The 24961-nt window shown below is 45.9% G+C and overlaps 1 protein-coding gene across 3 annotated transcripts in view; it reads left to right on the forward strand.

The window, feature by feature from the left end:
- PRMT7 (protein arginine methyltransferase 7) overlaps positions 1 to 24961 on the forward strand; it is a 204769-nt gene that overhangs the window by 84221 nt on the left and 95587 nt on the right. For 2 of the 3 annotated variants that reach the window (XM_086497858.1, XM_086497856.1), the window contains exons 2-3: positions 6358 to 6595; positions 8750 to 8860. In XM_086497858.1, the coding sequence (XP_086353984.1) occupies positions 6358 to 6595; positions 8750 to 8860 (349 nt within the window). The remainder of the gene's footprint in view (positions 1 to 6357; positions 6596 to 8749; positions 8861 to 24961) is intronic. The other variant, XM_086497857.1, reaches the window with a different exon arrangement.

Below are 24961 nucleotides of genomic sequence, written 5' to 3' on the forward strand. Positions count from 1 at the left end.
CATGGTTAGTAGTCTGATCGGGCGTCGTGTATGCCTGGCTAGCGTGCTCCGAATTTTCTGTCGTAGCCTTCGTTGATGCTGTGTTGTTCTTCGCAGTCGTGGGCGCCTGGATTTCCCCAGTTCAATTGCTCGGTCAATCAGTGTGCCTCTGGTGTGAGACGGGGGGGAGCTCTGCTGTGGGAGTGGCTCTTGCGGCTGTCCCGTGTCTGCTCTGAAGAAGTCTGTGATCCGTCTTTGAGACTGGCTAGCCTCGCCATTCATCAGGCTATCTCTGTGTTTGCGCAGCTCGAGCAGGAACAAACCCAGGCATCTCTGATCTTCGTATCCCATGACTCTTGAGGGTGGTCCAAAACCCTCTCTGAACAAGCAATGGAAGCGGCCTCGTATCTCGTAGTAGACGGGGCAGCGGCATGTATAGTGTAGCTCTGTCTCAGGTTTCATGTTACACAAGGGGCACGTCCTGTCCTCTGCTGGTACTCCGCTATATCTCCCAGTCTCAATCCGCAACTGGTGAGAAGATGTGCGTAACTGGCCAATAGCACATCGTATCCCATGAGACAAGTGGGTATCCATGTATCTGGGTCTCCCCACAAAACCATCTTCCGTAAGTTGGAGGAGGTGGTCTCTGTAGAAAGCCATCTTCTGTGCCCAATTCCTGTGCTGGTTGTATCTATGTCCTCCTGGTGTCTAGCTGGGTCAGGTCTTGGCGGATGAGCTTGGTGATCTTTGACTGTGTAAGGGTGAGAGATGGTGCATCCAATGAGTACTGGAATGGTGGTAGCCTGTCTATGCTGAACCCATGTGCCTGAAACCATGATGTCATCTCCCCATACCAGCATGTTGTATCTCCTTGTATGGCTAGCTGTCGAGAGGATTCAAGTGCTATGCGAGCATATCTGTCTCTAAGAAGTGCCCATGTGCGGTTTATGAAGGAGACTGATCTGGTGAGCGCCTCCACCACAAGTGGGGGGGGCCGCTAGCTCTGCTCGGATAATGGCCCGTGGTACTGATGCCTTGGCTCTAATGAGCCGCAAGATCATAGAGACGAGAGGTTTCTCCATGTTCCCCCATCCGTCTGAGCGACCCGGCCTCCCGTGGTGATCCAGTGAAGGTCCCCATATCTCGGTTCCATAGAGCAATGCTGAAGCCACCAAGGTGTCAAAGAGCCAGAGCTTCGTCCGGGGATCCTGAAATTGAACCTGCGAACACATCCTCTCTAATCTACCCAATGCTGCGTGGGCTCTAGTAAGTCTGGTCTCTGCTGCTCTTCTGAGTGAGAATGCAGGTCCGCTAAAAACCACTCCAAGGTAAGTGTAAGCGTCTGTGTACTCCACAATCTCCTGGCCGTATGTGAATGTAGGTGCTGACCTCCTGATCCACTGTGGGGTGGTATTAAACACCATAACCTTGGTTTTACCCTGGTTGACAGACAAACCACTTTCGTGGGCAAACGTATGCAAAGCATCCAATTGACGTTGCATTCCTTTTGGGGATTCGGAGATCAACACTATGTCATCAGCATATAACAAAAGTGGAATCCATGTCCCTGCCAACTGAGCACCTTTATCCCCATCGTTGTCAATGTAGTCAGAAACCTCATCCACATACATACCGAAAAGAGTAGGAGAGAGCGGGCAGCCCTGTTTCACCCCAATAGTGGAGTAAACCGGTGTAGAAAGTCCCTCCGGGGTGCGTACATGCCCTACTACTGATCTGTACAATGCCATGATCCCCCAAATGAGTTCTGTGGGTACTCCCATTTCCTGTAGTCTGCGCATCAGTCTAGCTCTGGGTACCGTGTCGAAAGCTTTGCGGAAGTCCACAAAGCTACAATAGATCCGTCTCCCATGAGATCTGCCTTCTTCGATGATGGCCCTGAGTGTTAGGATATGGTCAAGAGTAGAGAAGCCTCTCCTGAATCCTGCGTGCCCAGTTGCACGTATCCCTTCCCTCTCTGCCCATCTACTCAGCTGTTGCTCCAGAATGGATGCATACAACCGTGCCAGTGTGTGCCCAATCATAATAGTGCGGTAATTCCCAGGCTCCATGGGATCTCCTGATTTGAAGATAGGTACGATCGTAGATAGGCTCCAAGAGTCTGGTAAGCCCTCACACATGGCCCGGTTAAACATAACTGCTAGAAGCTCTGCTAGTAGGTCTTTGGCATGCATGAAATGCTCAGCGACTTGGCCATCATGATCATATGCTCTCCCAGTCTTCATCCTGTCAATAGCTTTCTTCACCATCTCAGCGGTGAAAAAGACACATGCGTGTGGGCATGGATCGGGGGGGTTGGGGAGGGCCTGCTGTCTGGGTAATGTGTACAAAGATGATGTGTACTGCCCCCAGGTCTCTGTGGAGGAAATTGGGGGGGGGGGGACTGCTCATGAAAGAGCCGCCATGCCTCATGGGAGTCCTGACTCAAGAATAGCTGATATAGATCCTGCTTGAGTCAAGCCAAAAAAGCCCTCTTCTTCCGCCGTACCAGGCGTCGGAAGTCAATCAATGATTGTCTGTGAGTGACGTCCCCCAACAACACCTCCCTCTGAAGTCTGGCTCTAGTCTGGCGGCACTCCTCATCGTACCAGCTGTTCTGAGGCATGCTCCCTGATCGATGGCTCTGCTCAGGCTGGGTGTGGGTATGCTTCTTCTGCTGCCTCATGTAATGTCTGTGTCAGTATAGTAGTTAGCTCTTCCAGAGGTCGCCCCGGGTCCTCAGTGCATAGGCGTCTGTATATTCCGTCCATGTATACAGAATCCGTCTCCCGTGTGAATGTGTAGCGAGTAGGGGCTGCTACTCGTGGCCTGTGTGCTACACTGAACTGGAAGGAGATGGTCATCGACACAAGAGCATGATCCACTGCCACCCCGATTGTTCTGGGCTCAACTGTGAGATCCTGGATACTAGAGATGAGTTTCGGCTGTGCCATGACATAGTCTACTGTGCTGGCTCCATGTCTGTGTGGGAAGCATGTAAAACCTCTCGAAGCAGGAAATCTCTGTAGGCCGTTCAAGATGGCCAATCCATGTGCAGTGCCCATGTCTATCAGGTGTCGCCCATACTCGGTACATTCCACATTGTGTGATAGTCCGGAAAGGCCCGTCTCTACAACATCTAGTTCTCTTAGCATCTCCTCTGAAGTATCATAAAACACTACCTGGTGATGGGCAGTCCTAGCATTGAAGTCCCCTAGGATGATAATGTCATTGTCCCTAGAGAACTCCCATATGTCATCATCCAAAATAGAGAAAGGGGACTGTCCTCTGGGTGATGCATAAACTGATGTACTCGGGGGAAAGTAGCAAATAGCTAGATAGAGGTATCTGCTTGTCTCTGCTTTCAGTCTCACCCACATGTACCTAGCCTGCTCGTCCCTGCGGGCTATATGTATCAGTGGCTGCAGATCCTCTCTAAATAACACTGCCACTCCCCTCGAGCCCCGTCCTCTGTGCTCTGAGCGTGTCTCTTGTCTGTAGGCTGTCTCCCACGTGTATCCACTGATGTGAGGCATGGATTGCCCTGGGGTCTGGTGTGTCTTAGAGTAAAAGATGATGTCTCTTCTAGTAAAGCTATCCTCAAAGGTACCCACATCAAGACGCATAGATCCATTGCAGTTCCAGGCAGCTACTTTGAGTGTGGTCCCATAAGTCTCGCACCGTGATGTGGAGCGTCGTTCTAGTATTACCACTTTTCCGTCTCGGTAAAAAGCGATCTTGCCTTTTTCCCTTGCCGCTCTAATCTCCGGCATTACTTCTTGCATATGAGCGATCTACGAGAGGGTGATATCATCCCCGAGAAAGATGCCAGTCTCTCTAAGAGGTGGTCTTTTCTTCAAGAATGACTTCTTTGCTTCCATGGAGGGAAAACGGAGGATGAGTGCTCTTTCTTTTGAGGTTTCTCCACTGCTTCCATTTTTCTTTATGTTGCCCACTCTCCATGCCCTTGTGTGCATCGGCTCATGAATCCCCATCAGGGATGTGAGTTCTTTTACTTCTTCGTCCACATTGCCTTTGTCTTTAAGACCGCAAATTCTCACATGTAAAGCGAGCACCCTTCTCCTCTGCTCCTCCGCTAGTGTCTGATTAATGATGTTGTTGGGTGTGGGCGTGGGCGTTATCTCCTTGCCTTTTCCTTTCTTGGCCACCTTGATCCATTTCTCGGCTTCGTCCGCCTTCTGTTGAGTTTTGGTAAGAACATCCACCCAAGAAGTCGTCATTTCTTTATGCTGCTCTTCTCCTTCTTTGATGGCCCGTACTTGCTTCTTTATCGTGTTGATTTCTTCGATTACTGAGGGTTGCAGTTCGCCCTCTTCTAGTGTGTTTCTTGATCATGCTTCGGCGAGCTCTTTCTTGAGTGACGCGATCTCTTCCTCTTGGGTCGTCACTCGGTCTTCCAGCGTGCTTATCTTGCTCTCATGGATCAGCACGCGTCCTTCGAGTATGTTTATTGTGCCCCAGAGGTTGCGGTTCATCTTGGTCATGATCTCCGTCATCTCCTCTTTGCATTTTTGAATGGCATCCTCTAGGGGGGTCGGCTTTATCGTTCATCTTCCTCATGCTTGATCGCCGTCCGCAAGGGAGTTAGGTGTATGTGTGCACCCACCCTAGTAGCGGGCGCGGCGGCTGGGAGTCATTGGATGTACGTGTGCACCCACACTGGCGGCGATCGATACGAGTGCTGGAGCGCGAGTATGCTCAGAAAACAAAAGTGAAGGAGAGGGGGAGGGGGGGTAAAGTATGGTAGGAATGAAAAGAAATGTTATATTAAAGTCTTCAAAAGGCCATAATGACCTATGAGGCCCGAAAGTTACAAAGTGGTGGGGGGGGGGGTGGGGTTCAAAAAAAAATAAAAAAAAAAATAAATGGAAAAAATACAAAAAAAAATAAAATTAAAGACTTCCTACGCGTAGAGGAAGAGAGGGAGACATCCTACGTGTAAAAGAGGGGGGGAACCCTACGCGTAGAAGAAGGGGGGGTGTGACGTAGCTGCAGGCGGAGGGGGGGGGGGGGGGGGGGCGAGGTTGCAGAGGCAGTGCAGGGGGGGCAGCACCGCGCGCAGCGTGCAGGTGCAGCGTGCAGGTGCAGGTGCAGGCGCAGCAGCAGCAGCAGCAGCACAGCGCGAGGGCAGGGCAGCAGCGCGCTAGAGAGAGAGAGAGAGAGAGAGAGAGAGAGAGAGAGAGAGAGAGAGAGAGAGAGTTCTAGCCCCAAAGAGTGGCATCTCTTTCGACATTTCTTTATTGATTGCCGATCACAAAGGTTCAACTCCCGAGGGTTCAACTCTCCGAGACTCTACGCCGAGATGCTCTGTCAGAGAATGGCCCCCAGAGACTCTTCTAAACTGCACAAGAGACGCCCAAAACCAGAGCCCCCAAAAACACTACACTCAAAAGCACTTTGCCCAAAAGCTCTGTTCCCAAAATCATGCACAAATCTGCCAGCCCTCAATTAGTGCAAAATGAGGAAATCCGTAGAGCAGTGCCACATGGCAGCTCAGCGCAAATTACAGAAATTCCAGCCAGCCCTTACACTTCTGATTTATAGGGTTTAGGCCCTTGGTCAGTGTTCCAGAAGTTCTTCAAGCTGGTCTGGGTTAGAGTTTTTAAACTACTCTAACCCCCGGGTCTTCTCGGTCTATCTTGTAGCATGCCACGTCACAACCTTGTGACATACTCCCCCTTGAAAGAATTGCAATCGCCCTCGCTTACGCTTGCAAAAATAGCCAAAGGACAAAAACTAGCTCAGTAGACATGATCAATTTTGCAGCTGTAATTACTAATTACTGGTGTTCGGCTCACGGCTTGCATCCTTGTCCCTGGAAATCAGAAAAACTGATGCCTTTTCTGTGTGGTGTTGAGTCGTCGTGTAATTGGTTCTCAACTTCTCACGGGTCTATAATACTTGAGAAAGCAACAATGGAGTTGTTGACAGTTAAAAGGAAGCTTTCGGTGCCTAGGTTTAACTCACAATGGTCATCATAATAATACCAGTGGAACTTGCAGAATGTTTCAGCTTTTTGCAGAAAATAAGAATCAAAATCTCAACTTCTCTGGCTGCACATTATCGCATAGCTCTAGCATGCAATGGCAATTTCACTCTTGTCAGCAAAGAGACATGGTTATTGCTAAAGAAATTCTGGCACATGCAACTGTTGCAAAACAACAGGCATGTGGTGCTTAATTATGGGAAGTATTGAAGTACTGTATTAGAGAGCTTTTCAGGTTTTAATCTCCAGAATCAGTACATTGTTTCAGCTCATGCTTCTTCGTTATGAGAGGGTGTGCAAGATATGACAAATTTTCTGGTAAAATCTTCAAGGTATATGTGTTTTAAGCTCTACTCATTGTTCTTCAAAAACAGGGCAGGAACTGGATTGCTGTCCATGATGGCATCAAGAAGTTTGCGAGAAGCAGTTTTAGCATCCTCAGATTGTATGCTTGACAAACCTGTCATAGCATGTGAGGCCTTTCTTCCAATGTATCTCTTGGCTCTGAAGGTTTTACATCTCAATGGGTTTACATCATCTGTAAAACTTGTGCATAAAAGATCTGAGGACATGAAAGTGGGAATCGACATGATGTCTCCTGCCGATGTTCTGGTATGTTTGAAACTCAGTTCACAGATTATTGGGCATGTAATGTCAATGTCAATAATTGATCTATATTATTTTTCTGAAGTAGTGAAGAATTGAAATTCATTTCTAAAGACATTTTTGTGATATTGCATGTTGGGGTAAGGATAGCTTACTCCCTCTAGCCATGGAGACACCCTCTAGCCACATAGATATCCTACATGGCACAAATGTGATTTGATTTGTGTGTACATAGCTCTTGTACATGTACACCCATGTTCATCTCTCATCATTGCAAGCTTTGATTTGTGTGTGCATAGCTCTTGTAGAGAGCCTTCCAACAAGCGTAATCTTTCCAAATTTGCCCATCCACAGCTCTCTTTTCTGGCTTCTTAGTTAAGACAGTTTTTCCTTTGATTGGTTTAATAATCACTAGCATCATTATGGTCATTAGCTTGCAAAACTTATGTGTGTGGATAGATTGTCATATTAGTGCCCTTTAGAGGCTGAAGTTAACCTATAGGACAAATCAAATGCATCCATTTGTGTGCATTTCACATCAGACATCAAGAGAATCCAACATTTCCACTCCCAGTGGAGCTTCCTATGAAGCAAACAAAACTTCAATCTCCAAAATACAATGGTAAGCATGCCACATTTAAGAAATAGAACAGAAAGAAAACTAGCTTTGGCTCTCTAACAATGTGAGCCGTGAACTAGAAAAAGGGTGAAGCCCCCCCCCCCCCCCCACCCCCCCACCCAAAAAAAAATAAAAAATAAAAATAAAAATCCCACAGTTTGCGCTACCTCCCCCGCTCCCTTCCCTCCTCGTGTAGCCTGCCCACCCCGCACCTTGATTCGATTTGCTCCCGCCCCGCCTCGTAGCCCTGTCTCCCTTGAGCTCCCTGTAGGCTGATTTCAGCCTATTGGTAGCCTTCCTCATCGTCCTCGCCTTCTTTTTCATCACCTCAGATGGACTCTAGTAAGCCTTCTTGTCCAACACCGCGGAGCTGACCCTTCGACTTGCTCTTTTTCCAGAAGAGCAAGCGACCTTGATGGCCGAGGTGGCACGGCTTCAAGCCACCTCGATCATCTGCAAGATCGTTGGCACACGGCCCCACAGAGGCGAGGTTCGAGACTTGCTCCAGGCCCAACTCCTCACTGAAGTGGGGAAGATCATCGATGTGCAGATTCTCGGGAGAGGTTATTATTAGATAGAGTTTGAGTCTCCAGAAATGGCAGCCAAAGTGACCTCGATGAGCCCTCTTGGCATTCGGGATGCTTGAGCTTACTTCAAACAGTGGTACCGTGGCTTCGACCCAACCTCAGATGTGCTTGAGGAGGAGGCAGATCTTCCTATTGCAATTTGCTTCCCAGGCTTGAGACGGGAGTACCTACCCCTACTCTCTAGGATTGGTTCCATGGTTTGGATGGCCTTGGAGACCCCGCGTACTTCAGCTTCAATTGTGGGCAAGGCCGTAGGGTTACCCACTGTGCAGGTTCTTGTTCGGGACACACATACACTTCTGAAGGTGGTTTCACTACCTCGGGTGAGTGGTGGTTGGATCAGATAGAGTGTGGAGTATTCGGGCCTCCCGAACCAGTGTTTCATTTGCAGACAAATGGGCCATCTTGCCAAAGCTTTTCCATGCAAGAGAGCTCGGCCAGCTCCATAGCCACATGCCCCTAGGGCGGTCCTCTCTTCGAGTTCCAAGGTTCCCCATACCAGGGCGTCAAAGACCCCCAAAGAGCCAGCTCTAGCATCGACAAATAGCTAGACTGAGGAGGGATGGCAGCAAGTTCGGAGCCGCCAAAATGTAGATGTAAATCTCAAAATTTGTAGGTGGACCAAATTCTTTCATGTTACATACTTTTCAAAAGACCATGCTATCACAAGCCTTGTCTTAAGTTCAATCATATGGTCTTTGGGTCGATCTCTATATCATATCTATTCAACGTAATGCATTTGGAGGCTTCTTATTCAGGTACATTTTTTGAGTCATGACAATGAATGAGAAGCCTTATTTGAGTTGTTGCATCCACAAGCATTTATGCACTCTTTGGTGTATTTTCCATATATGCCATGCTTCCAAACTTCAAAGCACCATTTTGACTTGATTGAATCAGTTGTTATATTAATCCCTTGGTGTTATGATCCTTAACAAAATGGTGACGTTGCAGATTGCTGACGGGGCAAGCAGTGTACAGATGCTGACGGCAGATTATATGGACGCTGACGTGGCAGGCCGTACGGATCTCGTAAATCACACTGACATGTTGACGTGGCCTGCTGTACGGAATTCTGCTTTTTGTGCTGGCTGTTTTGACTAGCAGATTTTGAGCCAATTGCTTTTGGGGCAGTTTGTTTTTAAGTTTCACTGCTTTTGGGGGCTCTGCTTTTAGCATCCCTTTGTAAGAATAAAAAAGGCCCAAGGACCTCACTTCTTAGAGCATCTGGACGCAGAGTCTGAGAGCTGAGGACCTGCGGGAGTTGTACTTTGCTAAAAGATTAATACAAAAAGAAATACCGAAAGGGGCGCCAGTCTTTGGGGCCAATTTCTCTTGGCACGGCGCCGGGCCGTGTTGACTTAATAATTGTGAAGTGTTTTAAGTGAATTTCGCTTGTGTCGCGACAGAACCTAGACTTGGGGTGCCCAAGTCTGTTACAATGGTATTAGAGCACGATCGATTTCTCTTCTACCGGGAAATCCGATCCTTCTTCTCGCGGCACCTATGTATTTGGAAAAGAATCAGACGACTCCATCTGCCACCCCTGAAGCGGGAGGGAGTATGGGAAATTCAAGCGGATTTGCAGACAATGAGTACGGGCCACCTTGGCCCTTGCAGTATGAACTCATGGAGATGCAACGTCAACAACGGGTTGACTAGTGCGCAAAGCAGATGCTTCAGTTTGCCAAGGATCCCCAGTATACAAAATTTTTGACCGAGCACTCAATGGATGAAGTGCATACTCAGTCAGAAAGCCATTGAGACATCAATCAAACCGGCAATCAAGAAACCTCCTACTCTGAGGATGTTTACTGAAGAAGAACTCCATGATGTTGTCGAGACCCAAATCAATCAGCTACTAGACACGAAGAAGCCATCAAAGAAACCATCGAAGAAGCAATTGAAGAAGCGCAACAAGGGGACTGACTACCCCGATTACTTGGGCTGTCAATCTTCTTTTGCAACGGCATAAAAAGAGAAGAAGTGTGTGCGTTTTGAAGGACTACCCAGTTCTTCTTTCTCTTCTTCCGACAGTTCTTCTAGCTCTTCCTCTTCCGACTTGAGCGAGGAGGACAGAAAGGGCAAGAAGCGAAGCAAGAAACAAAGTTTTGGAAAGAACAAGAAAAAAGCAAAGAAGATCAGATTCCGACCAATTTCTGATAGTTCTACAGAGGAGTCATCCTCTGACAGTTCGGACTCCGACTATCACATGTTTTATGCAAAGAAGAAACACTTTTACAGAGCCAACCAGTATGATTTCCCCGAAGACGAGAACAAAAAGACAAAGAGGGTGGACAATCAGTGAAATTTGAATCCTTTTCCGGATTCCGAGATGCTCTGAAAGCTTTGGCTTTCATTCAGCAGTTTAATATAGCCTTCTCCGGAGGACACTACTCAGAACACTCCAAGATCAAGAGGGCAACATCGTTTTTGAAGGGAAATGCACGAACATGGTGGTCCACTCTTCTTCTGAGGAAAGAAGCCCCGACCAAGTGGCTGAAGTTCAAACGGCTCTTTATTTCTTCTAGGTTGACCCAGGAGTACGAACGAGATGTGAGAACCGCTTGGAACCATCTTTGGATGACCAAGGGTGACACTTTGGATGCATATTGTGAAAGAGGTTTTGGGATTCTTTTCTACTGACCTCTTTGTTTAAGAAGGTCACTTTCAAAGAACATGTTGAGCGGTTTTGCTGCAGACTCCATACAGAGATCCAAGGTTACTGCCATGAGCAAAAGTCCGAGTCCATCTAATAACTAATGGGACATGCTAAGCAGGGATTCTCGATACATCCGGGTAACTTGACCTGCCCCACTGATGAAGGTTTTACTCAGAGGACCAGACAGACCTCAACAAACGACAATAGAAAGAAGAAGAACTCCCAGAAAAAGAAGGATGCACAACCCCGTTTGACTGCGGAACAGAGAGTCGACTATCTCAAAGAGGGGAAATGTTTTGGTTGCGGGGAACAAGAGCACATCTTCGCAAAGTGCCTCAAAAAAGGCACAACGAGGACAAACTGAAGAAAGGCCTAAGAGTTATAGAGTAGCGGAAGAACGTGGTAGAAAAGGCAAGATGAAAGCAGGACTGGTACTGGATTGTATGGGAACGGACCCAAGTTAGATGGATGAAAGTACGGAAATTTGCCACGCATGGGGCAAAGTAAAAGATTAGGAAGCATTTATTTTCTTTGATGGAGGAGCCAAGGCCAACTTCATTTCACATGAAATGGTGGCTAGACTCGAGATTACGCCCGATAGGATGGGGCCACCGGTGAAGGTAGTTCTAGCGGCGCCCGCATGGGATGTAGCCATTACACCTGTCCATTGGCAAACTTCATTTGCATTGTCAGGGATATTTAGGGCACGAGGACTTTTATATCACACCTTTGGAAGGGTGTGACGTCCTCCTACGAATTCTTAGTACCATAAGAACAACACCATGGTCGACTATCAGGCCAAGAAAGCGACTTTGACCGATGAGAATGGCAAGAAAATTGTACTTGATGTAAAATTGAAGGGCGAGTCCGTCCCTATTGTATCAGCTTTTCGGCCATTTCAAAATTAATGAAATCCAATCTTTTTGTTTACTCGATCTATTTGAAAGAATTAGGCGATGAACAACGAATGAACATGTTTGAATTGGACAAAGAACGACAAGAATTTCTGCACACACATGCTGGCTGTTTCTCAAAAGGCCTACCAGGCGAGTTACCTCCATTTTGTCCTGAGGACCACACTATTGATCTGATCCCTGGAACCACACCACCGAACCGGCCACCTTACCGTGTTAGCCTAGCCCAGAATGAAGAAATCATGAACCAAGTGAAACACCTTGAAAAGGGTCTCATCCAGCCTAGTACTTCACCCTATTGTTCTTCGGTTTTATTGGTACTAAAGAAAGACGGATCTTGGAGGATGTGCATTGATTATAGAGCTCTCAATAAAATCACTATTAGGAACAGATTCCCGATTCCCAGGATCGATGATATTCATGAGAGACTTCAGGGATCCTCTTGTTTTAGCAGGATTGATTTGAAAAGCGGATATCATCATATTAGAATCGCTCTGGGAGATGTCTACAAGACAGCCTTTCGGACAAGGTTTGGTTATACAAATTTATGGTGATGCCCTTTGGACTTACAAATGCTCCAACAAATTTCAACGAATTGATGGATAGGATTTTTTGAGAGCGTCAATCTTTTGTGGGCACTTTCTTTGATGATATTATAGTTTTCTCTAAGAATGAAGCAGACCTTAGATTGGTTATTAATGCCAAAAAGAGCGAGTTTTTCTTGCCGATGTTAGCGTGCAAACGACAAGGAAAACGAGTGGCTGTATAGTCTTGCACGAGTCACATCTTCGAAAAGAAGAGCTATTACACCGCCGAAACCACCTGTGATAAACACTTGTAAAGATGTATAAAGAACCATTCTAGCATGAAACACACTTGAAATTAGGAGAAACCAAGGACATGAAGATGTAGCTCGTCTCGAGTAGATGTCCGTAGAGCATCCAAATGCTAAAAACAGATAAAAGATGAGAGAGATGTGACCATTCGAAGTTGGGGGTGTCCTCTCTTATGCTCAAAAATGAACTCTCTGGAATGTTTGCAAGTGTTGCAGCTATAAAAATGGGGGCATTTTCCACTTTTATTGAAGTGAATTTTTCTCCCTTTTGTAGCCGTCATATCTCTCTTCAATTTCCTCATGTGATTGGTCCATTTGGGGCCCTTTTTGGGGAAAGGAAATAAAGCAAGGCGGTGGCTTGGAGCCCAAGTGAGGGGGGTCAAATTTTTTGTCCAAGGACCAAACTGAGGGCCAGGCGCTTGGACAGGCTAGTGTGAAGGCAAAAGGGCGCCCCTCCTTCCCCAAGAAGCCCACGATCCCCCCATAGCCCAAGAGGAAAGAGCTCCTCTCTCTCACTTGACTCAACAATAGAGCCTTCCCCATCCTCCCCATATACCCCTTCCTTTGAGCCCACTTCTCCCTATGTGGGATTTCTTAGTGCCACATGGCATCCTCCTCCCACACTTCTCAGACTTCCTCGTCTCCCAACATAAAATTCTGAGCTCCACCTCCTCTCACGACCAACTTCCCAGGAGCATAGTGCACCGTTCCGGCCACCAAATGCGACGCCGTAAAGCATGACTCGGAGCCCATTACTTCGGCTACTTCTAGAAACTTAAAATCTCAGCATTTCTAATGTAAATCATCAAGTTGGCCCAGTTGCCTTTGTTGCATGCAGTTGCAACCACTTTTAAGTCGAGACTGCCCACTTCGGACGTACATAACTCATGATGTACAAGTCCGATTCACAAGCTGTAAAGCACGACTGAAAATACTTATTGAAAACCCCTTTTTGGGAACTCAAACAACCCAAAACTCTAGTAAACAAGCCCGGAAAAACCAAGCCTTTGTACATGAATTTTTACATGATCGCTCCTAAGACTCAAAGCACTGTGTACACATATATACATGAGGCTAGTTAGCAAGCTTTTTGGCATGATTTATTGGCTTTATGCTCATCCAAAAAATGCCTGACACCGGTGATACATTTCTTGGGAGACATCATCTCAGCAGCAAGAGTACAGATGGAGCCGGCCAAAACTGAGACTATCTGCGATTGGCCTGACTTAAAGAATTTTCATGAAGTTTGAAGCTTTTTGGACTTGTGTTCTTACTACCGGCGGTTCATTCGGAAGTTTGTAGAGATAGCTTCACCTTTGTACTTATTGACTCAGAAAGGAGTCCCTTTCTCGTGGGGACCTCGACAGAGGTGATTGCTTTTTAGACACTCAAGGCAAAATCGACTACTGGACTAGTGTTGGTTTTGCCAGATGAAACGAACACAGGGAGTGGATCTCCGGGCTACACGGACCGCCTACAGACACGCGTCGGACGAACCACCCGACCATAGCCACCATCCGACAGCTCCCTCGTGCTCGGGCCAGCGTCCGAGGACGTAGGCGTGCACCTGTAAGACGAGCGTTGCATACCACCCGGCCTCACCTCCTCGAGGTGACCTCGCGCACTCCTAGCCTCGCGGGCTAACCAGTGGCGCTCTGCTGGTGGGGGCAGATGACTGCCAATGAGGCCTTGGCCTCCCTTTTATAATAATGGCTGGCCACACTGGCCGGGTTCACACCAAGTCCGCCCGGACACCGGACGCCGGACGCCCATCTCGACGGCGTCTGGGCTAGATCCCCTCTCCTATGAGCGGGACATAACATACTCCCCCCTTAAGAACCATTGATGTCCTCATCAATGAAGTGGGGATACTGACCTTTTAAAGCTCTAATTGATTCCCAAGTGGCGAACCTTTCAGATTGACCCTTCCATTTAATTAAGTACTCGTCATAAGCCTTTCGGCGCGAATGACGGGTACGATGATCTGAAACTGCCTCTGGTTCTCGAGGAATATACGTAGTTTGCATATCTTGCCATACATTTTCCTCGATGGGCACAACAACGTCGGCTTCGCCCAATTTTACTTTAAGGCGGCTGACATGAAACACTAGATGTACACTAACATCCGAAGGAAGAGCCAGTTTATAGGCAACTTGGCCAATCTTCTTTGTGACCAAGAATGGACCACAATATATAGCTGAAAGCTTATAATGCTTGCCCGTTCGCATAGTTTTGGAATCCTTGGGTATCTTCAGATAGACCCATTGTCCCACATCTAGAGTCCTTGGAGACCTCTTTTGATTAGCATAAGTAGTGACTCGATCACGAGCCGTTCTTATACTATCCTTAGCCAATTCGAGCATTTCTTGTTAGTCATACAGGAAATCACGAGCTTGGCGTTCCTTGACTTTCTCTAAGCCAATAGCAATCGGGGATTTAGGCTCAAATCCATACATCAGCATGAATGGGCTAAATCCAGTAGCAGAATGCTTGCTACTATTATAGGCAAACTCTAACTGTGGAAGATAATCTTTCCCAATCAGACTGCCTGTGAGAGACATAAGCTCTCAACATGTCCTCTAATGTTTGATTCATCCTCTCAGTTTGTCCGTCGGACTCAGGATGGTCAGAAGACGACATACTCAACTTCGTCTGAAGATGAGCAAACACATCTTGCCAAAATCGGCGAGTGAACTTAGTATCTTGATCACTGACGATATCCTTTGGCAGACCATACAGCTTATAAAGGTGATCGACAAATAAAACTGCCAACTCATGGCTTTTTACTGTTGACTTCGTTGGTATAAATTTCGCCATTTTTGTGAGTCTATCGACCACAACCCAAAAGGCGTCATTGCCGTGACTAGTATTTGGCAAACCAACGATGAAGTCCATGGAAATACTCTGCCACTTTGCATCTGGGATTTCCAATGGATGTACCAGGCCAGCTTTCTTGAGGCGCTCTGCCTTATTGACCCGACCCTGAGCGCATCTCTTCACATAGCTCTCTATGTAAGAGCGCATTCTTGGCCAATAGAAATATCGCTTGACCAAAGCCAAAGTTCTGTGGATGCTTGGGTGCCCAGCGCTAGGAACATCGTGGCATTCGCACAAAATCCTTTGTCGAACCTCATCGATTTCTGGACGCAGACTTTACCATTTTTGAACAATAGTCCTCCTCTAATGGAATATTGCCGCTGTCTCGTCTCTCCAGCACAACTCACTTGGGTCTCTGGATCACCCAAGCCTGTACGCGAGTCATGCCCTGCTTCGACCTCGTTCCATATCTTGCCAAAATGCCCATCAGAACGACATAGCCCTCGGAGAGAGATAGAAATCCGTCAAGATTTCAGCCATAGCAAGGCATTAACCTCCGGAATTTTGCTGAGCGCATCGGCAACTCAATTGCTGGATCCTTTTCTATAACGGATTTCAAAGTCAAACTCTTGCGCAAGCTCAATCGATCTAGCCTTCCGGCCTCTGAGATCATCCTGATCACAGACATAGCGCAAGGAGTGATGATCCGTCTATGCAACAAACGTAGAGCCTTACAAGTAGTGTCGCCATTTCCTCTAGGAGTGGACTACGGCATAAAGCTCCTTCTCATCTGTTGGATAATGCATCTCAGTGTCAGAAAGTTTCTTACTTTCAAACGCGACAGGACGTCCATCCTGGTATAACGCCGCACCAATGGCATAATCACTAGCATCCGTTTCAACCACAAACGGTTTGCTAGGATCCACAATGTGCAATATTGGCGCGGTAGTCACCAAGTGCTTCAGTGTCCGAAAGCTCTCGTCGAAACGCTCATTCCAGACAACAGGGGGATTATCTTTACGGTGAGGATCCGAAGTCTTCGGCCCTTTCACCCCTCCTTTTAAAAGTTGTGTAAGCGGAGCAGCAACTTTAGAGTAATCCTTGATGAATTTGCAAAAGAATCTTGTAAAGCCTAAAAAGGACTTTACTTGGCGCACATTCTTCAGAATGGGCCAATTTCGCACTTTATCCAATTTTTCAGGGTCAACACGAATTCCATCGCGAGTAATGACGTGACCCAAGTACAAAAGCTCTTTCCTAAAGAATTCACACTTAGAAGCCTTAGCATAAAGGTTCTCAATTCTCAGTACTTCGAGAACAGCGCGTATATGCGCTTAGTGCTTAGACAAACTTTGGTTGTATATCAAGATGTCATCGAGAAATACAACAACGAAGTTTCTTAGAAACGGTCTCAGCAGATCATTCATCATCTGTTGAAACATAGCTGGAGCATTGGTCAAACCAAAAGGCAAGACCAAAAACTCATAGTGACCATAACGCGTATGGAAACTTGTCCAGTTTGATCCGTATTTGGTGATAGCTTGATTGTACGTCTATCTTTGTAAAATACAATGCTCCATGGAGCCGATCTATCAGATCGTCCATGCGTGGAAGCGGATACTTATTCTTGACAATGAGCTTATTCAACCCCTTGTAATCTACGTAGAAGTGCATAGTGTTATCCTTCTTTCGAGAAAGTAACACTCGCGCTCCCCACGGGGATTTTCTTGGCCGAACAAAACCCTTGTCGAGATAATCTTTCAGCTGCCGCTGAATCTCGTCCTCCTCGGTTTTACTAAACCGATAGGGCTGCTTTGAGAAGGGCTGACTACCAGCCACCAAGTCAATGCCATGATCTACTCCTCTGGAAGGTGGCAAGCCAGGAGGTAGATCATGGGGAAAAACATCCTTGAAATCAGTCACGATTTCGCGGATAAGGTCGGATTCGTCGGAATCCCCAAGTTCAACAGAAGAACATGAAACATTTTTACAAAATTCAGTGACAGAAGTACCAAGCACTAACGAATCAAACCAAGCAGATGGTACACATTGATAAAAGTCAACATCAGAAGACTTTATATCTTTATACATTTCCAAAGCAGTAACAACTGGTATTGCAAAACCATTATTTACAGAAATCTGATTACAAAGCGACACAGGTACATGAGGCATGTCTTGCTTAACAAAAACTAGAGAGTGATGTACATAGTCTATATACAATTAGTTTTGTTTATCATAAAACCATGGAATTCCTAAAATAACATCTACTCTGTCCAAGCGCATGATGTGGAAATCCAGGTTCTCTTTGTAATCAGCTAGCTCAAGCGACAAATCTGGAACCATCCGATTCCAGACATCCGTATCCTCGCCACGAGCGTCCAGCGTCCAGCAGGCTCAGTTTCTGCACTAATTTTGCATCCACAAAATTGTGTGAGCTTCCATTATCAAAGAGTACGGTCACGTCGTGACCATTGATCTTCTTCGTTTTACCAAACACTTTGGTGCTAAAAGTACAATTAGTGCATGAATTGTGCGCTAAATGATGGATTTCAACTTGAATGATGTCAGAGTTACTTGAGATCTCGTGAATTTGAACCGAAGGACGACCTTGCAGTTTCTTTGTCTTCTTCTTGGGGCAATCCTTGATTTGGTGACCTGTCTGGCCACATCCGAAGCAAGCTCCCTTCTTCACTGCGTCAACAAGTGAAGCATTTTTGGCTTTCTTCTTCTCCTGAGAAGATCTCGGCGGTGATTTGGACTTATGCTGGAATCGGGGTCGCTTCCTCGAAGCACCCTCAGCTCCCTTCTTCACTGCGTCAACAACTGAAGCATTTTTGGCTTTCTTCTTCTCCTGAGAAGATCTCGACGGTGATTTGGACTTATGCTGGAATCAGGGTCGCTTCCTCGAAGCACCCTCACCGGATTGATGGTCTGCAGTTCTTTTTTTCTCATAGTTCACTCCATTTATCAAATGGAACGTCCTGCCTTTGCCACTGCATCTTCGACGTTAGTCGGGGCTTTGTCCTTGATTAAGGCCAACGGTAATCTTCATGTAATCCCAACAAGTACATGTGCACGGCATGGGTGGAATCCACCTTGCAAAAGGTGAGCGCTTCTTTGAAAGCTGTTGTATACTTATCAAAAGACTCTGCAATTTGGCGTAAGCTTTCAAAGGATCCATTTTGGCGAAATCCCTCTTGAATTTCACACAGAAATCCGTCCACGTCGTAGGCTTTTCTGTCATGTCGCGCCACCAGGCAAGCACCTTACTGCGTAGATAAAGAGGAATCGTTTGAATCCTCCGTTCATCATGCTCCCCATGGAGAACAAAATACATGGTCCACTGATGCAGCCAGTTATTTACAGCCAGTTCCGTACACTCCTCTTCCCTTGAGAAATTTGTAGTTTTGTACGGAATCATGGTAGTCGGACCACCCTGTGAACGCCCAAAAGCAGCAATCTGCATCCGCAGTTGTTGGAGATGAGTTTCGCCCTCGGAAATACGCACAGTCGTCGACTGAGCCATATTTTCCAGAGCAGTAAGTCTGGAACTAAGCCCTTGTACGACCCCTTCGAGAGAGGCCAAGCGAATGTTCGTCTGAACGTTCGTGTTTTCCAGAGCTGTAACACGCTGGTCGAAGCTCTGGAAAGTACTTGTAATCCATGTGTAGAAAGCATGCATGAATGGAATTTGAACATTACCTGGTGCGTCGTCACGCTGCACATCCGAGCTGGAGGAATCCATGGCGAAATCTGTGAAAAACTGAAGGTTTCACGCGAAACTGAGGCCTTTTCTGTACTTTTCGGTCGCGAAAAGTCGAACTCCGAAGAGCGCTACGCGTCGGCGTACGCGTCCGAAGGCAAGCAGGTGATGGCGAGGGCATGGTAGTGCGAGTAGATGGAGAGAGGAGCGTAGTGAGGGGAGCAGAGGGATCAAAAAATGAGTTCGCTGTATGTTTTTGCAGTCTCTGTAAGTGGGTTCTTTTCCTGGCCACACTTAAAAAAATAAAGGTGCCACTTAGTAATAAAAACAAGCTTACTTGCAGCGTAGAAATAAGGTAGCGCAAGAAAAAATCGAGGGCCAGCGAAAGCTTCAACTGACGCGTGGAGAGAGAAATCGAAAGGCAGAGCGTGCGCTCACTCGTGGCCAGCACGTGTAGGCCTCCGCCAGGGTGGAACCACTGCTCCACGTGAACGTTTAGCTGCTGCTGCGCAAGAAGGAGCCCCCCTTTGTTGCACATGGGCCACTGGCTCTCTTCCTCTCTCTCTTTGATCACACCCTCTCTTCGCTACCTACAGAGAGGCCCGCTCTCTTCGCGCTGCTGAGAGTTACTCTCTCTCTCTCTCTCTCTCTCTCTCTCTCTCTCTCTCTCTCTCTCTCTCTCTCTCTCTCTCTCTCTCCTGTTGCAACTACATACAGAGAAACATAGAGTCAGAGTATGCTGAATTTCATAAGTTTTCTGAAAATTTGATAGGCAAGATGTTCAGTCCTCTGATTTTTCATCGAAAATCAGTGATCCCACCAGTCAAGTTGCTGATTTTTATCAAAAAACAGCCAGAAAACACGGTGGCGATGATCCATGCTCTCACTCAGTGGCGACATTATCTAGTCGGAGCCGACTTTACAGTTTTTACATATCATTAGAGTTTGCGCTACTTCTTGTCGCAGAAGCAGCTTTTGGAAAAGCAGATGCGGTGGGCTAATATCTTGTCACAGTTTCACTTCTAGATTGTCCATGTTTAGGGACAAAAAAATTTAGTGTTAGATGCATTGTCTCGGAAGTCCTTCGTCCTTGCTATTTCTGCGATCCATCATCCAAGCTTTGAGGTTATGGTTGACCAGTACGCCACAGATCCGGACTTTACCGACGTTTTTACTTGGATACAGAATGGGGAGATAGTTCCAGGATATTCCATACGGGATGGCTACTTGATGAAGAGAACGATGTTGTGTGTCACACAACCTTTGAGGGAAAAGGTCTTGACAGAGTGCCATTGTCCACCGTTTACGGGTCATCGCGGCATCGATACCACCTTGAAGGGGGTAGAGCGTTACTTCTTTTGGCCGAGACTCAAGAAGGATGTAGACGACTTTGTTTGTAGTTGTTTAATATGCCAAAAGGTCAAGTTTGACAGGCATAAGGCACAAGGATTACTACAGCCTTTACCCATTTCCACCCGCCCTTGGGAAAGTATTGCAATGGATTTCATCTTTGGTCTCCCAAAGACATAGAGTGGGCACGATGGCATTTGGACTGTCATTGATAGATTTAGCAACCAGTGAAGAAAACAGTCAAGCCGGGCCATTTAGCGACAAGATTTTTGAAGCCGAGCAGTATACGATGGACTTGGGCACTGCTTTTGCCAAGGTCCATGAGGCTCTAAAGAAGTCTCAAGAACGACACAAGAAGGCAGCCGATCGACATAAACACGACTTGAAATTAAAGGAAGACGATTGGGTGCTCTTATGTTTTGAAAAGGCACGCCTAAGGAAACGAAAGGGAAAGGAGCGGCTTTTTATCATGGCCCTTTTAGATTAAAGAAAAGATAAATGACGTCTCCTTTCGACTCAAGCTTTCGGATACTTGGAAGATTCACAATGCATTCCATGTGAGTCTCTTGAAACCTTTTAAAGGTGAGGTGCCAGTTGATGGGAAGCCTGATCAGCAAGCCGAAGTAGAAGAGAGCGAGGAGATGCTCTTTTCTAAAAAGATTTTGGCACACAAGGAAAGAAAAGTGAAAGGTAAAGTGATTCGGGGGTTCTTAGTTAAATTCAAGAACTATCCGGCATTGGATGCAAAGAGGATGGAGGAGGACCTAGCAGATACTCCTCAGATTTTGGAACTTTATCTTGAAGCATTTAGTTTAGCTGCGTCTACTTTGAGAGATCTCGCATTGAATTTGTTGCGGAGGGATTGCACAAGAGGGGAGTCACTCCGCTCCTTTATCACAGATTACCTCGATTGAATAGAGTTACTGATATCCCTTTGGGTTTCAGGGATACTGCTGTGATGACAATATTCTGCTGTATGACTGTATGAAATGGAATTTCTTGAAATTGAACATGAATGATTTGTATACCCTCATGTGACTTGTTTTAGTGCAGGAACTGAAAGATGAAATGACTGCAACGTTTCGGTTTGAAAAATCTCTAAAAACATGATCGCAATAAGGATTAGTTAATCCGACATTAGTGAGGTCCAGGATGGATCTAGATGCGGTTACTAAATACGTTGTTGGCAGTCATGGTCTGAGATTTGGAATAAATTTTTCTATGATTGATTTGTCATGTGATGTCCTGTGATGTCATGTGCAGTGATGTGACTGTCGTCTTTGTACAAGTGCTAGATGTGTCGTGTCTAGTGTGTCGGTACTTAGAGTCAGTGTCTACTGAAATGGTTTGTGGCCTCTGTCTGTTTTACAGGCGTAATCGAGGGCGATTACAATTCTTTTGAGGCAGGGGTATGTCACAAAATGGTGACATGGCAGACTGCTGACATGGCAGGCAGCGTACGGATGGTGACGGCAGATTGTACGGACGTTGACGTGACAGGCCGTACGGATCCCGAAAATCGTGCTGACAGGTTGACATGGCACAACGCACGGATTTTCCGCTTTTTGTGCTAACATGCTGACGTGGTATGTTGTACGGATTTTCGCTTTTTGTGCTGGCTGTTTTGACTGGCAGATTTTGAGCGAGTTGCTTTTGGGGCAGTTTGTTTTTAAGTTTCACTTTTTTTGGGGCGCTCTGCTTTTAGCATCCTTCTGTAAGAATAATAAGGGCCCAAGGGCCTCACTCGCAGAGTTTGAGAGCTGAGGACCCGCGGGAGTTGTATTTGCTCAAAGATTAATATAAAAAGAAATATCGAAAGGAACGCCAATCTTTTGGGGCCAATCTCTCTTGGCACGGAACTATGGCGGGCCATGTCGACTCAATATTGTGAAGTGTTTTAAGTGAATCTCTCGTGTCGCGACAAAACCTAGACTTGGGGTGCCCAAGTCTGTTACAAATGGACAATGTCCTACTAATCCTAACAAAACTTTCTATCCTCATTATGTCCAATATAAAGCTCTTCCTTTATCTTGCGCCACTTCTTCAAATCCAACATACCTTTAAAGTCATAAGTTTTTAGAGACTCAAACGTTGTGGGCATGTCACTTTGAAGCACTCTTATTATGAAGTTAATACTTCTCTCTCAAATAAAAACTATGCGTGGGAAATATGGAGATATGGATTTAGCCACATTAACATCAAGAGGTCCTCCCTTCCCAAGAACATCATCTTCTTTATGGAAAGATTCATAATTGCAATCAATATTTTCACTACCTGCATCATTCGACTCCTTGTCGGAGCACTCTTCAACCATGTCATCACCTTGCACATCTTCTTGCACCCGATCCATCATATAGTTGTGCATATAGTTAAGAAGATATGAGAGAGAGAGAGAGAGAGAGAGAGAGAGAGAGAGAGAGAGAGAGAGAGAGAGATGCTTGTGACGAGATTAGTTATAGAGTGATGAGGTTACTTTTTTGTTACATGCCTACTCATTTTCTTTAAGTAGCATTTGAGTGTGTAATGATGAACATATTTCAGTGACCATATCTGATTAATATCTGATTTTTGTAACACTTCAATGTACAAAGAAGAACGTGCAACCGTCCATTAATATGCCGAGATTACTAGGTGTGCTAAGACTTCTCTTTTCATGGTGCCATCAAAATCCACGATTCTCATTCAATCTTGAACTCACTTTTGAAGTCCACCCTTGATCCCTTGAGCACTACTCCAGTCTCGGTGTTACACATAAACGAGGAGTTGCCACTTCGTGTAGGGAGGTGGTAGAGAGACAACTGTTAATATGGAACTCTCCTGTTTTGGATTATGAGCATAGGCAGCTGGGGAAGTGGAAGTCAATTGATCGGGCCACCTTGGTTTCTAGTTCAGCACGATCTATGCTTTTGTGATTTGAGGCCGGATTCTTTCTAGCACATTAGAGCCACGCGATCACTTTGTGATATGTAGTATCTTGCCTCATGCACCTTCCTACAAAGCGAATGTTAATTTCTTCTACATTGATGCTTTAGCCGGCATTGAATGCCATGTCAGCTTGTTGTACAGCTTGCAGTAAATCCTGCTCCAATATCTATCGCAAAATGCGGAAATACCATGTTATCGTTTTGGACTTTCTCTCTCTTCTAGCCGCGTACGCTAGTGCCATGCCATCACTTTTGTGACATATCCCCCCCCCCCCCCCCAACAACAACACCCCCACCCAAAAGAAGAGTAATTGCCCTTGATTACACGTGCAAAAGACAACGGATAGACAGTGACCAAATATCTCAAAATGCATTTGACAGCTTCCCAATGCGCTTTGCCAGCATTCGACATGTATCGACTAGCAACTCCCACTGCAGAAGCAATGTCGGGACGAGTGGCAACCATAGCATACATAAGAGAACCACAAGCTGATGCATAAGGGATTCCCTTCATTGCTTACAATGCCACCTCATCCTTTGGGCAATCTGCTTTGCTAAGCTTAGTGTATGGAGGTAAAGGTACCCCAAGAGACTTAGCATCAGCCATATTAAATATGTCAAGTACTTTTGCAATGTACCTTTCTTGAGATAAAAACAACAATTTCAGCTTTCTATCTCTTTTAATACGCATACTCAAAATATGCTCTGCATCACCCAAATCCTTCATAGCAAATGTTGAATTTAGCTTACGGTTTAGAGCATCAAGACTAGTCTTATGTTTCCCGGCAAGCAGCATGTCATCAACATAGAGAACAAGAATGATGGGACTACCATCTTCATCCCTTTTCGTATACAAACAATGATCTGCATGGCTGCGTTTAAAGCCTTGAGACAGCATAAAAGTGTCAACCTTCTTATACCACTGCCGTGATGATTGTCTCAAACCATACAAAGCCCTTTCAGTTTGCATACCAGTTCCTCGCATCGTGTAGGAACTACAGAACCTTCAGGTTGTTTCATGTATATGTCCTCTTCAATGTCACCATGCAAAAACACTGTCTTTACATCCATTTAATTCAGTTCCAAATCAAGCACCGCAACAAGAGCAAAAAGGACACGTAAAGTTGTACGCTTTACAATAGGAGAAGAGATTTCTTGAAAATCAATTCCTTCTTTCTGTGCATATTCTTTTGCAACCAATCTTGCCTTGTACTTGGGTTTTTCATCAACAATCTTAATCTTGTATACCCATTTGTTAGGAAGAGCCTTTCTCCCTTGAGGCAATGGCACAAGATCCCAAGTATCATTTGCATACAAGGATTTCATTTCCTCTTGCATTGCAAGCTCCCACTTACTGTTGGACTCACATGACTTAGCCTCTTTATAAGTAAGAGGTTCACCCTCATCTACATTACATGATGCAAAGATGGATTAAATCTTTGCGGTTGCCTTCTCAAACGAGTTGACCTACGTACCCAATGATCCACATTCTCAGGCAATGGTTCTACATCATAAGGCAACGCATTTTTAGCTCTATCATGATGCTGAAAATCATATTCAGCCAACTCAGGTGGCTGCCCATCCTCATGAGGAGCATCAAAATCATGTCCTACCTCTTCTGGCTCAAGATTAACCGGTTGATTATCAATTTCAACTTGCGGTAATGCATCATGATGCTCTTTTTCAACATCAATGGGTGGCATGGAAGGCTGAAATCTGACCGTTTTCTTGTCAGCATCAGATTTTGTAGCATTCTTAAGCAATTTTGCCTCATTGAACACTACATCTCGGCTGCGTATTACCTTTCTAAACTGTGGTAACCACACTCTATAGCCCATTTCACCTTCTTCTCCATAACCTAGGAAGACTCCTTTAATGAACTTCATATCAAGCTTTGTTCTCAAGTCATTGCGTACATGAACAAAACCTTCGCAGCCAAATACTCTCGAATGATTGTAAGA

The sequence above is a fragment of the Adiantum capillus-veneris genome, chromosome 24 (genome assembly GCF_014529385.1).
Source record: "Adiantum capillus-veneris isolate H3 chromosome 24, ASM1452938v2, whole genome shotgun sequence".
Taxonomy (NCBI): domain Eukaryota; kingdom Viridiplantae; phylum Streptophyta; class Polypodiopsida; order Polypodiales; family Pteridaceae; genus Adiantum; species Adiantum capillus-veneris.